This window comes from Dasypus novemcinctus, chromosome 9, assembly GCF_030445035.2.
Source record: "Dasypus novemcinctus isolate mDasNov1 chromosome 9, mDasNov1.1.hap2, whole genome shotgun sequence".
NCBI classification, from domain to species: Eukaryota; Metazoa; Chordata; class Mammalia; order Cingulata; family Dasypodidae; genus Dasypus; species Dasypus novemcinctus.
In genome coordinates, this window is record NC_080681.1 from 127030648 (window position 1) to 127044443 (window position 13796).

The 13796-nt window shown below is 67.7% G+C and overlaps 3 protein-coding genes across 22 annotated transcripts in view; 2 read left to right on the forward strand and 1 right to left on the reverse strand.

Annotated features, from left to right (window-relative positions):
- The window catches only part of PLEKHG5 (pleckstrin homology and RhoGEF domain containing G5), a 36504-nt gene extending 34722 nt beyond the window's left edge, over positions 1 to 1782 (forward strand). For 7 of the 9 annotated variants that reach the window (XM_058304539.2, XM_058304535.2, XM_058304538.2 and 4 more), the window contains 2 exons: positions 298 to 1071; positions 1305 to 1782. In XM_058304539.2, the coding sequence (XP_058160522.1) occupies positions 298 to 1071; positions 1305 to 1314 (784 nt within the window). In that variant the 3' untranslated portion in view covers positions 1315 to 1782. Of the gene's footprint in view, positions 1 to 297; positions 1076 to 1304 lie in introns of those variants that run through there. The other 2 variants (XM_058304543.2, XM_058304534.1) reach the window with 1 other exon arrangement.
- Positions 1783 to 1898: 116 nt separating this feature from the next.
- TNFRSF25 (TNF receptor superfamily member 25) lies at positions 1899 to 6547 on the forward strand. 7 transcript variants are annotated; one of them, XM_058304545.2, is made up of 10 exons: positions 1899 to 2510; positions 2957 to 3077; positions 3300 to 3434; positions 3761 to 3928; positions 4022 to 4100; positions 4859 to 4914; positions 4996 to 5115; positions 5219 to 5256; positions 5673 to 5853; positions 6051 to 6547. In XM_058304545.2, exons 1-10 carry the CDS (start codon positions 2472 to 2474, stop codon positions 6347 to 6349), a joined length of 1236 nt encoding a protein of 411 aa, XP_058160528.1. In that variant the 5' UTR covers positions 1899 to 2471; the 3' UTR covers positions 6350 to 6547. The 7 variants fall into 7 exon arrangements, with proteins under 7 accessions (XP_058160528.1, XP_058160533.1, XP_058160531.1 ...); XM_058304550.2 differs by having other exon boundaries at positions 5008 to 5115; positions 6015 to 6547; XM_058304548.2 differs by having other exon boundaries at positions 5008 to 5115.
- Positions 6548 to 6705: 158 nt separating this feature from the next.
- ESPN (espin) overlaps positions 6706 to 13796 on the reverse strand; it is a 29057-nt gene continuing 21966 nt past the window's right edge. For 3 of the 6 annotated variants that reach the window (XM_058304529.2, XM_058304528.2, XM_058304527.2), the window contains 3 exons: positions 13418 to 13563; positions 13068 to 13331; positions 8749 to 11360 (listed from right to left, as the gene is read on the reverse strand). In XM_058304529.2, the coding sequence (XP_058160512.1) occupies positions 9567 to 11360; positions 13068 to 13331; positions 13418 to 13563 (2204 nt within the window). In that variant the 3' untranslated portion in view covers positions 8749 to 9566. The other 3 variants (XM_058304532.2, XM_058304530.2, XR_011649773.1) reach the window with 2 other exon arrangements.

Genomic DNA, 13796 nt, shown 5'->3' on the forward strand with positions numbered 1-13796 from the left:
CGGCACGCCACACCGCTTCCGATGGCCCCATGTGGCGAACCAGGTGGGGGGCGTTTTGGGGGCTCCGAATCCGGTCAGAGGTGGGGCAGGGCTGGCAGCTGCCAACTGGGGTGCCAACTCCAATCGGTGGTAGCTGCCCAGAGCAGCACGTGGAGGATTTTGAGACTGTTTCTAGCCTCAGCTGGGGTCCATTCCTGGCATCCGTGGGGGGAGTTCAGACCCCTGTGCCACCTGCTTGCCGCATCCGCGCCTCCGTGCATTACTGGGACCGTCTGGTTTCTCTCCTCCGTCCCACAGCGCCTCGGACGGTTCCACAGAGACGCTGGCCGTGGTCGTGGTGGAGCCCGGGGAGACGCCGTCCTCCCCCGAGGGCGAGGGTGGCCCCTACAACGCCCAGTCGGACGAGGCCTCCCTCAGCACCTCGTCCGTCACGCCCACCGGCGAGCTGCTGCCCCTGGGCCCGGCGGATGGCCGCTCCTGCTCCGTGGACTCTGCATACGGCACCCTCTCCCCCACTTCCCTGCAAGACTTCGTGGCCCCGGCCCCCGTGGCCAAGCCGGCGTCCCAGCCCCCAGGGTGGCCACCAGCCCCCTCGCCGGCCCCTTCGCCCCGCCTCCGCCGCCGCACCCCTGTGCAGCTGCTGCCTCGCCCACCGCACCTGCTCAAGTCCAAGTCTGAGGCCAGCCTCCTCCAGCTGCTGTCGGGGGCTGCCGCCCGCGGAGTGCCCCCCGCCCCTAGCCGCAGCCGATCGGAGCTCTGCCTGGCCGCCACGGCCCCCCATGCGAGGACTCGGGGCTCCCCTCGGGAAGCCGGGTGCAGTTGGGATGGCTGGGGGGCCCCCAGCCCTGGCAGCGGCCCCGAGCTGTCAGAGCCGGAGGACGGAGCCAGCTGCCTGACCAGGGCACCTCCGGGCCCTGCCAGGAGGAGGTGCAGGGCGCTGCCCCTGGGGGCCTCGCCCAGGGTCCAGCCCGAGTCCCCCCCCGGGCTCTCTGCCCAGCACAGGAAGCTGACCCTGGCCCAGCTCTACCGGATCAGAACCACGCTGCTGCTGAACTCCACGCTCACTGCCTCGTGAGTGGGCCGGCCCGGGGGAGGGCACGGGCCCCAGCAGGCTGGCATCTCTGGGGCCCAAGCCCAGTTCGTGGGTGGGTGTGGACAGCTGCTGGGGATGGCGATGGGAGAGGGGGCCCGAGACCTGCCCCTTGGAGCAGGATGGGCAGGAGGCAGGCCGTCTCTGGGGAGCAGGGCTGAATGACATCAGCCACGCCACGGGAGCTCTGTCTCTCCTCTCCCCTCCCCTGCAGAGAGGTCTGAGCAGAGGGAGGCCCCAAGGGTGCCACTGACCAAGAGACAGCACATGCCTCGGGGGTGCCGGCAACTGCTGCGTTGCCGCCTTGTGTCTTGCACGAGGCCAGACGCCAACAGGACCCTGCCTACCACCTGGTCCCTGATTTGCACTTTTTCAGACGGATGGACGGAAGCGGGGGTCCCCGGCAGGGCCCAGGCTTCAGGACCCCCCTCAGATGCCCCCCGCCTCCACCCTCGCCGAGCGGGCCCCCGGGCAGTGTCCCTTGCCGGCTGACCCCCTGAAGTTCCCTGCTCCCCGCCTCTGGGCTGGGCCCCAGGGCTCGGGGTGTCAGGCCGCCCCTCCCACCTCCACCCTCGCCCGGCCCCTGCGCCCTGCCCTCCTGTCAGTCCCCCTGGCAGCCTTGGGGAGGGCTCTGTGTAAAGTTGCGTATTTATTGAGGTTTGGATCTTTTATAAAGCCTTGTATAGACCCCACTGGAAAGAGTTCTTTGCTTTGGGAACCCACCGCCTTCCAGATGCAGGGGCCATGGACGCAGCGTAGGCCCCTTTTCTCCTTCTCTGACCCCCTATACTCCTTTCCGTCTGCGGTGGGCTGGAGGGGACAGTGAATGCAGCAGAGAAGTGACAGGGCAGGGGTCACGGCACCCCAGGACTAAGCCTCTTCCTTTGCCATTTGGCAAGTTCCGCCATCTGAGGCTTCCATGCGGTGCCCACAGGGCCCTGCCCTTGGCGCACCCCGAGAGTGCATGTCACTGGGCAGGGGGACAGGTCCCAGGCTCCCCTGAGGGTGCTTTGGGGGAGGGGAGCCCCTGCATTCACCCCCATGCAAGTACTAGGGAAGGCGGGTCTCCCGCCCAGCCCCCTCCTCGGCGGGGGGCATCGAGGCTGGAGCCAGAGCCCTGGCGGGGGAGTGGGAGGCAGTCCCGTTCCGATGTGTGCCCCAGTGTGACCCGGGCCACCGGCGCCAGGTGCCCAGCGCGGGCTGGTGGCCTCGTGGGCTCAGCTGCCCCGGGAACGGGCAGCCGCCCTGGCTCCCACCCCCAGGGCGGATTCTGCTCAGCCGGGCGGGGTGGCACGGGGCGGGCCCTGGCGCGGGGCGAGGGGCGGGGAGGGGAAGCCCTGGGCCCACGCCCATCGTTGGGTCCAGCGTGGCGCCAGGGCGCATGGAGCGGCAGCTGGGGGGCTGCGCGGCGGTGGCTGTGGTGAGTGGGGCTGGGGGCAGCCTCGAGCCCTTCCTCGTGGGGCGGGCGACGGAGGGGGCCCCGGGCCAGGCTCGGCTCCCCGCAGGGGTGGGGAGGGGCGCACTGGGTCTCCCCCTCCCTTCCGACCTAGTTAGAGGCCCAGCCGGGGCAGGGCCCCTTCCGCTGGAAGGAAGCACCTTTCCAGGGGCCCCAGGCAGAGAAGGATCCTTGTCCCCCATCTCTAAATGTACATGTGGGGGTGAAGGGACATGTCCTGGGAGGGGGGCTGGCAAGAGCCACCCTCTACTCCTGGAAGCCCGGGCTGTGCAAGAGAAGGAAGTTGGTCTCACCCTGCCCCCCAGGGGTACCCCTTCTGTCCACAGACCTAGGGCAGCGCTGGGCCTCTGAAGCGGGGGAGACTGGGCATGGGGGCGTTGTGCTGGGAGTCAGCAGCCCCCGCCCCCCAGGCTCTCCTCCTTGTGCTGCTGGGTGCCCACAGCCAGGGCAGCCTGGCCCACCCCCGGTGCGACTGTTCCCGCGATCTCCAGAGGAGGAGTGGTCTCTCCTGCTGTGGGGGCTGTCCAGCCGGTGAGCGGCTACTGGGGTGGGAGGGCCAGGGTGGAGGGAGCAGGGCAGGAGGGGTCAGGCAGGGGTGGGAGAAAGTGGTAGGCAGGCCAGGGATGGGGATGGGGTGGTGGGAGCCCAGGGCCAGGTGCGGGCAGATGGGGAGGGAAGTGGGGGTCCAGAGGTAGGAAGGCAGGGAGGGGACGGTGGGCAGCAGGTTTGATGGACCCCGTCCTGGTTCCTCAGGGCATTACCTGAAGGCCCCCTGCACAAAGCCCTGTGGGGCCTCCACCTGCCTCCCGTGCCCCCAGGGCACCTTCTTGGCCAGGGAGAACCACCACGAGACCCGCTGTGCCCGCTGCCAGGCCTGTGATGAGCAGGGTGAGGGCTGCCGGGTGCTTGGCAGGGAAGGGGTGACTCAAGGGCGGGCGTGCCAGTGGGTCTCTGCGGGGAGCAGCCCACTTGGGCCCAGCCTGTGGGTCTGAGTGCCCCGTGCCCACCCAGCCCGGGTGCCGGTGCCCCAACTTGGCCTCAGCGTGCTTTGGTCCCTCTCTCGGTTGGTTCCCTGTGCCTCTCCAGTCTGTGCCTCTCTCCCTTTTGGAGTATGCCTCTCTCTGGTCTGTCCCCATCTCTGTTCTCTGGGAGGTCATCTCCTCTCCACGGGGACCCTGGCTGAGCGCCTCTGCCCTCCCCATTTCCCCCACCAGCCTCCCAGGTGGCCCTGGAGAACTGCTCGGCGGTGGCCGACACGCGCTGTGGCTGCGAGCCGGGCTGGTTCGCCGAGTGCTCCGTCAGGCGCTGCATCGGCAGCTCCCCCTTCCACTGCCGCCCCTGCCCGGACTGCGCGGCGCTGCACCGCCACCCGCGGGTTCCCTGTGAGTGCCCGGTCCCAGGCTCTTTTCCCCCACAGCTCCCCTTCCCCGGCGCCTTCCTCTTAATCCTGACGCATGCCACCGCTCCGGCCGCAGGTTCGGACAGACATGCTGACTGCGGGGACTGCCTGCCTGGCTTCTATGAACATGGCGATGGCTGCGCGCCCTGCCCCACGTAACCAGCTTCCCTGCACTGGGGGGAGTGGGAAGAGCTGTTGGCTTGGGAAGGAGGGGAGAATTGGCGGGAGGGGCAGGGAGGTGGCTGGGCAAAGCTAGGACAACGAAGGGAAATCGGGATTCACTTCACTCCCTGCAAGAGCTGCCCTTGGTGATCCTTCTGACTATACATTAAAAATAGGCTTCGTGCAATCTGGGTGGATTGTATCGAGTGTGACTCTATCTTTAAAAAAAGGCTGTATGTCCCTTGAGAGATTGTCACGCTGACATGGTCCTGGAGCTTGAGCTTAGACTCAGGATTTGCTGCTTGTTCCCTGAGTGCTCTTGGGTGGTGGCTTAGCCTCTCTAATCCAGGGCTTCTCCGTTTGGAACGTGGCGATGGGAGCAGGCGCTCCCCGGGGCCTGGGCTGTGCCGAGCAGTCAGGTGCTCAGAGCCTCACCCACTTGCCAAGCGTGTCCTGACCCCCTGCTGTGTTCTAGGCGCTGTTCTAGATGCTGGGGATGCAGCAGGGAACGTGGTAGGCAGAAGTCCTTCTTCTTAGGGAGGCTACACTCCAGCGGCCTTAGGTTTAGCTGCCGATGCAGTTGCTGGGGACACAGGTGGTGTTCCAGCAGTACTCGGGGGACACTCCAGGGTAGAGTGAGGCTGACAGGGGTGAGGCCTCCAGATGAAGAGGCTGTCAATGTCAGGCAGTGCTGGGGCGCCTCTGTCTGGATTTGCACCCCCTTACTCCCCCCCCCCCTGCTCCGTGGCAGGAGCACCCTCGGGAGCTGTCCTGAGCACTGCGCTGCTGTCTGCGGCTGGAGGCAGAGTAGGTGGACCGCTGGGAGCGTGAGTGGGAGAGCTGGGGGGACCGGGGGAGGTAGGGGAGCTGAGCACCCACACCCACCAGCTGCTCTTCCAGTGTTCTGGGTCCAGGTGCTCCTGGCAGGCCTGGTGGCCCCCCTCCTGCTCGGCGCCACCCTGACCTACGCGTACCGCCGCTGCCTGCCTCGCAAGCCCGGGATTCCCGGTGAGCGCACACACCCAGATCCAGGGGGGAAACTGAGGCAGGGATGCAGGGGACCCCAGGAGACTTGCCTGGGGGCTGACTGGACCCTCTCTGACTCTCTCAGCAGATGAGGCTGGGACAGAGGCCCTGACCTCCCTGCAGGTGAGAATCCCAGCAGTGCCCGGGGCAAGAGGGGCAGCAGGCAACACTGGGGCCTCAGCCCTCTGGAGGTGGGAGAGTGGGCCTTGGCGCCACCCAGGGACCCCAACCAGCGAATGTGCCAAGAGCCGAGTATCAGGCCCTGCCCCCCAGGGGCGTCTACTGGGGTCCCGACAAGTCGAGAGGAGGGAAGAGTTCAGTGGGTTGAGGACCCCCATGGGGAGGCCTCCCCCCGGGGAGGCGGTCAGTGAAGGTTGCCCAGAAGATGGAAGCGAGAGACAGCCCCCCGCAGGGCCACGGGGGCAAGCGTGGGAAGGCAGCCCTGGAGGAAGTCTGCTGGCTCAATCCTGGCCAGGGACCCCAGGAAAGGGGTCCCACGAGACAAACGGGGCTGACCCAGGGCCCCTCTTGGGTTCCAGGCCACCGACCCCTCACCCCCTGCCAGCGCCCGCGCCCTGCTGGCCCCACCCGGCAGCACCGAGAAGGTCGGCACCGTCCAGCTGGCAGGCCACAGCTGGACCCCTGTGCCCCCCCAGCCCCAGGACGCGTCCTGCCCCAACGTGACATGGCCCTGGGAGCAGCTGCCCGACCGGACACTCGGTAAATGAGCTCAGGCTCGGAGGCCTCGGCCCCATTCTTCGGAGGTGGAGGCGGGAGGTGGGAGGTTGTGGTTTCTCCAGGAGCCACCTGCCCACTTCCTGTTCCCCAACCGACCCGGGTCAGGCCTTCCTGTCCAGCCTGCGCCCCGGCGGCTGGCCCAGCCCCGACTCCGCCTCTGGCGCCCGCGCCTTCCGCAGCACCCCCTGCAGGCTCGGCGGCGGCCGTGCTCCAGCCGGGCCCGCAGCTCTACGACGTGATGGACGCGGTGCCCGCGCGTCGCTGGAAGGAGTTCGTGCGCACGCTGGGGCTGCGCGAGGCCGACATCGAGGCCGTGGAGGTGGAGGTCGGCCGCTTCCGCGACCAGCAGTACGAGATGCTCAAGCGCTGGCGCCAGCAGCAGCCCGCCGGCCTGGGCGCCGTCTACGCGGCCCTGGAACGCATGGGGCTGGACGGCTGCGCCGAGGACCTGCGCTGCCGCCTGCAGCGCGGCCCTTGAGAAGCCCTAAGTACGGTTACTTACGCGTGTAGACATTTTATGTCACTTACTAAGCCCCCGGCCTGCGTAGCAGCGCCAAGTGGCCTCATCCCGCGCGCCCCCGGTGAAGGCGACTTCCACCGACGACCACCGCGGGGAGGGGCTCCGGGGACAGGCCTGACTGTGGCCGAGGCCTTGGTATTAAACATGACGAAAGAAGGCTGCTTGGTGTTTCCGCGCGGCTGGGGGTGTTAAGAGGCCCGAGCTTGGGGTCCTGGGGCTGTCGAGAGGGCCCTCGGCTTCTCAGCCCCCCAGGCCCGGTGGGCCAGAGAGCGAGAAGAGTCCGCGGTGGCGACAGTGAGCTGAGCCAAGCCCCGGGCGGCTGAGAGCGCTTTAATGGGGTGCAGGCGGTGCTTTAATGGGGTGCAGGGCAGTGGCCACAGGCACAGGTTCACCCCTGGCCCTCCACGCAGCCCACCCGGGGCACGTCAGGGCACGGAGAGTGAGGGGACCCGGCTGGGGACGTGGCGCAGACCTAACTGGGGGTGGGGGTGGCGGGGTCCCGGGGCAGCGGTCTCCGGCCTGATGGGCAGTTTGCCGTTTTCACCGTTTCCGGTAAACAAGTGACTGAGAGGAAGCCTTGGCGGGCCTGGAGCTGTGGCCTGGGCCGCGCAGATCTGGGTCGCGGCGGGAGGAAAACCCCTTCCCGGAACGCGGGCTGCCTCACCCAGGATGCGCCCACGACGCGGGTTCCGGGGTGCGGGGGAGGGGGCTGCAGCCGGGTGCAGGAAGACGGTGGCCACCCACGGGCCGGGACAGCGCTGCACCTTTTGACATTCAACCAACATGCAAATATATGTAAATGAGCATGCAAAGCAGCAGCCTCTTTGAGTCAACAGCTTGGGCACTTTTTCTGAGCGACTGCGGCGGGCGGGCGCGCTCCAGCGTCGCCATGGGCTGGGGGTGCGGGGACCGGGGGCGCGGGTCGCAGGTCGGGGTGGAGGAGGCAGGGAGGGGGTTCCAGCCGGGGAGGGCGCTGCGGCTCCCAGCCCTTCCTCCGCAGCCCGCAGGCGCGGCCGCGGCTGGGGGGCCCCCGAGCTCACGGGGTTGCGGGTGGGAGGCCACCAGGCTTAGTGCTTAGCGATGTCCCCCTTCCTCAGGATGATCTGTCGCTGCCAGGGCGCCAGCTTGGTCTCATCGTAGCCCAGCGTCCGCAGCTTCTCCGACTGCTCCTTTTCCCGCTGCATCTCCTCTTGCTTCTGTCGCTCCTCCTCTTTCCTGGCGGTGGGGCGGGGGGCAAATACTGGGGTGGGGGTTGGGGGCGCAGGGGGCACAGGGAGGGCAGGCCAGGCACCGGAGGGGCTTAGGGAAGGCAGGGGAGCACTGCTGAGGACCGAGGGGGGTTAATTAACAGGGCATTAGGGGCAGGAGCCAGGTTGGGGGACACGTGGGCTGGGCTGCTGGGGAGGAAGGGGCCCAGCTGGGGCAGAGCTCACTGGGTGCACACGGGGAGCTGAGTGGGAGGCTAGGGTCGGGTTATTATGGGCTGGAGGCACTACTGGCAAGAGGCTGTTGCAAGGGGGATCCCCGCAACTGGGGGTGAGGAGAGGGGTTGGAGGGCCGGGACTGGCGCCCGGGGGCTGGCCGTCTGGTTGATGGGGAGACCCGGCTGGTAATTAGTGGCCCATGGGGGCTTGATCGGCGCTGTTGGGCAGGGCAGCCACCCGCCACACATGCCGCCAAGCACGTCCACCCAAACTAGCTGGTGTGGCAGGTGGAAGACCCTCGGTATTCCAGAGGAGCGCAGAGCCTCTGATGAATACTTTCTTACTGATTTTATGTTCAAAGAATATTTTGGATATATTGGGTGAAATAAAATATATTATTAAAAGTAAGCGTCACCTCTTTCTTTTTTAAACGTGGCCACTAGAAAACTTTAAATTACACCTGTGGCTTGCATGCTGTGGTCATTGGATAGAACTGGGCTGGATTACCGGAGAGGGCAGAAAAAAACTAAGTTTTGAGGGGCAGATGATCAAGGGGTTGAGTTAACTACAGAGGAAAAGGCTGGGCTAGTGGCAGCTGGGGGCATGTGCGAGCGAGGTCCTTAGAGCAGAGGGGCTAAGTTAATGAGGGAGGGGAGCAGTTACTGGCAGGAGAGGGGAGGTGCTTGGCGGGGAGGGCTGGGGGAGGCAGGCAGACCAGGCGGGCCACACACTCACCGCTTCTGCTCCCTGGAAGGAAAGAGCCAGTGTTGGGGGGAGCCACCACCTCAGGGGCATGGTCCCCCTGGCAGCCCCCACCCCGGCGCCCCCCGCTCACCTCTCCTCCTCCAGCTTCTTCCGCAGGAGGTCCCGCCTCCAGGCAGGCATGCTGGCCAGCCAGGCCTGCTCCTCCTCCTCCTGAAACAACCACAGAGCTTCAGCGCCACGTGGACCGAGAGGAGGGGGCCTGGGGCAAAGAGCGGGGGCACAGGAAGGATCCTTGAGGCCCTTCTGAGGGACATATGGTGGAAGGAGCCTGGCCACAGTCCCCGTGTTCTGGAAGTGGCGCCAGACAGATCGGGGCCGAGCTCTGGGGGAGCAGAGCTAAGGGAAGCACTGAACAGAGTCACTGGGCTGAACCCCTGGTTCCCTGCAGGGACAGGTGGACAGATGGCCCCAGACTCTGGCAGCTCTGGGCGGCTCAGACTGTCCCTAGCACCCCCGTGAAGGCCCTCCTGACCCACGCCTGCCCTCCCGGGAGCCGACACCAGCTCCACCTGTAGGGCTGGGCCGACACTGGGGTGGGGTGTCCAAGACAGGCACCTCACAGCAGAGAGCTTTATTACTGGACGTTACAGAGAAGGGTCCACACACACCACACGTCACGCTGCGCCCTGCTCACTGTCCTCAGCCAGGGCAGGAGCTGGCTGGAGCCGGAGAGAGGAAGACAGCCGCACTAGCTCCCCGGGGGGCCGCTGTCCCCCCACGCGCGGGAGCTGATCCTTCTGCCGGCTCCACACAGAGCCCGCCCGAGGACCGGAGGGGGCAGCTGGTTTGCCCTTCGCCACGCGCTGCCTCTCCTGGCCGAGGTTTCCCATGGCCGGCCCCGATGGGCCCTCGAGAGCAGGGGCAGTCTGAGCCTTCCGGAGCTTTCCGAGGCCACCCTCGTCCTGGGTGCTTCCTGTCCATTTCTGACCTCCCGCGGGCAGCTGACAGGCCCCAGAGCGGGTGAGGCGAATTCCACATCCCGCGGCTCAGATGTCAAACAGCTCTGCCTCCTTCTCCTTCCAGAAGGAAAAGCTGCGGTCGATGTAGCGGCAGATGTCCTCGTCGCTGAACTCGCCCATCGCGGACACCAGCTCCAGCGGCTCTTCCGCAGGGGCCTCGGAACCAAGAGGGTCCGGCGGTGGGGGCGGCTCGGCGGGCGGGGGCTGCGGGGCAGGGGCGGGGGCCTCGGGCTGCTGCTCTGGCCAGTCCTCAGTCGTCGGAGCTGGAGCAGCCTCTTCTGCCTGCCCCCTCTCCTCTTCTTCCTCCTTTCCTTCCTCCTCCTCTTCCTGCTCTGCCTTTTCTTCCCGGCCCGACTGGGCCTGCGGGCCGTCTTCGAAGAACTGGCACCTGAGGTCTTCGAAGCCGTCGCTCCAGCGGCGCCGGCCAGCCTCCACCTCCTCCAGCACCACGCGGTGGAAGAGGCGGATGAGCTCCCAAGGGTGGCTGCCCAGCCGGTCGAACATCTCGTAGCACAGCAGGTGGCGGAACTTGCGCTCCTCGCGGCTCAGGCCCATCTCGAGCAGCTGGAAGTAGCCGAGCATGAAAAGGTCCAGTGTGAGGCTGTCGTAGCGCGGCGGGGCACCGCCATCGAGGGGCGGCAGGAAGTGCTCCGGCCAGTACAGGCCGTGCGCCAGGCCTGGGCCGCGGGGCTGGCAGGAGGGTGCCCCTCGCCGCAGGCTCCGCCAGTGGCCCAAGAGCTTGCCCACCACCTGCCGCTGCCTCAGCACGCGTAGCAGCTGCCCGTTGGGGCCGCGGGCTGCGGGGGGCGGGGAGGCAGCCCCCTCGTCAGGGCCCGGGCCGTCGCCGTCGGGGCCCGGGCCGTCGCCAGCAGCGGCCACCACACGGGGCAGCAGTTTGCGCAGGCGTGCCTGGGCGAGGCGCGCGGGCCCGCGGCAGGTCCACTTGCGCCAGTGCTCCAGGAAGAGATAGACGATGCGCTCCTTGCGCAAGTCGATGTAGTCCTGGACACCTGGCAGCTCGGTGGAGAGCGGCGGCCGGCGCGCCAGCAGCTCGGGCTCAGGCAGCACCGCCTGGTGGCCAGACCCCTCGGGCGGCCCCAGGTCGCACGGGCCCTCCCCGACGGGCAGCGGCCCATTGGTGACGGCAGCGTTCGGCTCGCCGGGGCAGCCCGCCACATAGTCCTCCTCGAGGATGGGCTGGCAGCCCGGGGCGGTCCTGGACGGCGAGGGCTTGCGGCACGGGCTGCGCGCGGGCGCTGGGCCCTGGGCGCGCTGCTCGTAGGTGGCGCGGAGACGCCGCACGGAGACGCCGCACTCGAGGATCTCGCGCGCCACGGCCTCGCGGCACCAGCTGAGCGAGTGCGAGCGGCCCAGGCACTGCGGGCCGGGCCGCCAGGGCGCGTCGGGCAGCGGCGCTAGCGGCTGGCCAGTGTCGGCGGCCAGCAGCTCGGCCAGGTGTGCGGGCCGGCCGCCCAGCGCGGCCAGCAGCGTGGCCATGCTCTTGAGCAGCGCGGCGATCTTGCTGCACCAGGCGGGCAGGCTGGCGGCGCGCCCGTGCATGCGGCGCGGGTCGACGGTGAAGCGCGGCGTGGACAGGGCGGCCGAGATGGGCAGCAGCTGCTCCAGCTCCAGCTCCAGCTGCTCCAGGCGCGCCTCCAGCTTCTGCGCTTTGTGCAGCACCTGCAGGTTGTCGATTTGCTGCTCGATTCGGAGGATGTCGGCCTCGGTCATGAGCTCCCCGAAGGGCCCGAGGATGGCGTTGTGCGCGTGGGAATACCTCCAGCCCTCGGGAGGGTAGCAGCAGGAGCCGGCGGCCGTCAGCTAGGGCGGGGAAGACAAGAGAGGGGAGGAAGGCGTGTCTCCCTCTGGCCCGTTTCCCGAGTGGCCGCCGGGGGGCCCTTTGCATGTCCAGGGTGGTGTAATGGCTCCACGGTGCCACCTTGCCGGGCGAGGCTTCGGCCCAGGCCGCCGCTCGGGGCGCTGGGCACGGTCCACTCTGGTTGCTCGTGGGGGGGCACAGCCGGTCGCTGGGCGCTGCTGTCAGGCGGGGAGGGCAGGCTGGCGGACGGGGTCTCCACGCCTGGCTGGGGCGCCCGTTACACCACCCGAGGCACATGCAAAAGGCCCTCAGCGGCTGGCACCACTCCAGGCCCAAGACCTGCGATTAGGAGGCAAGACGCCACAAGCCCTCTCCTCGCTGGGGTGCGAAGGACCCCTCTTCCAGCTCCCCCAGCCCCCTACCCTCCCCGGAGGTGCCATCTACATGCGTTTAGGCACCAAATGAGAGGTCCTGGCTGAAAAGCGCTTATTCTTCACTTCGCTCTTGGGGAGCTGCAGCTGTCCAGGCGCTCCCCGCCCCTCGCACCCTGCCAGTTATTGACACAACAGTTTACAGCGCAGAGCAGGCTGACACTGTCTACATTTTCATCTGTGCCCCTCTTCTCTCCCTCTAGGCTACCACTCCAGGGTTGGGCTTTTCTAGCCTGGGGACCTGCCCTCCTCTTGTCACCCGCTGCTATCCCTCTCCTACATATAAATGTGATAATGTCACTTCCCTGCCCAGAACCAGTGCATGGCCTCCCAAGCTCCCGGAGAAGGGCCACTCTCTTTAAGGGGGCTGCCCAGTCCTGGGGACCCCACCTCCACTGACCTCTCAGCCCCTTCTGCCCCCTCCCACTGTCACTGGCTGGTCAGAGCCATGTGCACCCAGACAGCCCGGCCTTCCCCTCTGCACCGCTCTGCCACCAGCCACCTCTTGCTCATCTTCCAAATCTCACCTCCGATGTCACTTCCTCCTTCCCTAATACCAAATGGGCTGGCCAGCCAGGGCTTCCAGGGGCCCCTGTGCTCCCGGTAACAGAGCCGCCCCTTGTCTGTCTCCCCCGTCCATCACTCCATCTCCTTTGCGGCGCTTATCGCTCTTCGCGGCCGTTCGCGCCTGGGTTTGCTTGTGGGTGGACCCCTGTCCACACCTCCACACCCCCGCAGACACCCCGATTTATTCACCGCAAATCCTCAGAGTCTACATGTGTTGGCACAGAGAGGGCTCTAGGGAACGTTTGTTTAACGGACGCACGGCCAGCCCTCGTGCCAGCTAGAGACGCTCGGCCCGTCTCACAGATGCGGAGAGCGGGGCCGGGCCAGGCTCTGCGGTCAGCGGTGGTGGCAGTGCAGGGACAGGGGCCGGGTCAGTGGGATTGAGAGCAGAGCCCTTCTGGCAACTCAGGGTGGCCCCTGGGCCCGCAGCAGCCGCCTTGCTGAATGTACACCCCGCGCCAGACCTCCAGGCGCTTTGAGGGCCCGTCAGCCTGGTGAGTAGTGCCGCCTCCCTTCAGAGGACGGGCTGCTGGCGAGTGGGGGTTGGGGACAGTGCCACGAGTGGGGGGTCTCCAACTCTGCCTTTCACCTCAAAGGGAACGGAAGCCACCCGGGGCTGAATGAAGGGCCGGGGCAGGCTGGAGGGGGTAGGGAGTGCCGTGGGCCCTGGCGCGGACCGCAGGGCCCTCTGGGAAGCCCCGCCCCACCCACCTTCCGCTTCTGCTCCTCCTCCTCCTGCATCTTCAGCTGCAGCTTGCGCACCATCACCTGCCGCTTCCACTCGGGGATGGGCCGGCCCTGCTCGTCGTGGGTGGGGACGAGCGCCTCCACGTCCAGCTGCACGCCGGGCGCCGGGGTGGCCGGCGGTGCCGGGGCCAGGCTGCCGTTGACCAGCGGCTGGGGCCCCGCGGCCGGGGGGGTGGGGCTCCGGGCCCGCGACGCCGCGGGAGACACGGGGCGCTGCGGCGCGTTGGGCTGCGGGGAGAAGCGGAGGGCTGAGGGGCGGCCGGGGACGGAGGCGGCGGGAGCCCGGGCTGGGGGCGCCCCTCAGGACCACGCACCTGGGAGGTCGGCTGGCCGCTGCCGGAGAACACCGTGGTCAGCCCCTTGCTCTGCGGCGTTGGCTTCAGGCTCTTGCCTGCTTTGATCTCGGCCAGCAGCTCAGAGTTGTCACCCGTTGGGGACATCATGTTGAAAGATTTGGTGCCTGCGCGGAAGCAGAAGAGGCGCTGGCCAGGGGTGGGACCTGTGGTCCCACTGCGCCCCACTTTGCCCTCTTGCTGCCCGCTGCCAAGCCAGGGCAGGCCGGGAGGCCTTCCCAGGGGCCCAGAGGGCAGCTCTCCAGGTCCCGGATCTCGGGGGTCAGGGCCCCAGAAGCAGGTCCTCGGCGCCTGGCCTGTGGCGGCCCCCCCATCTTCCCCGCCCTACTCACAGGGTGTC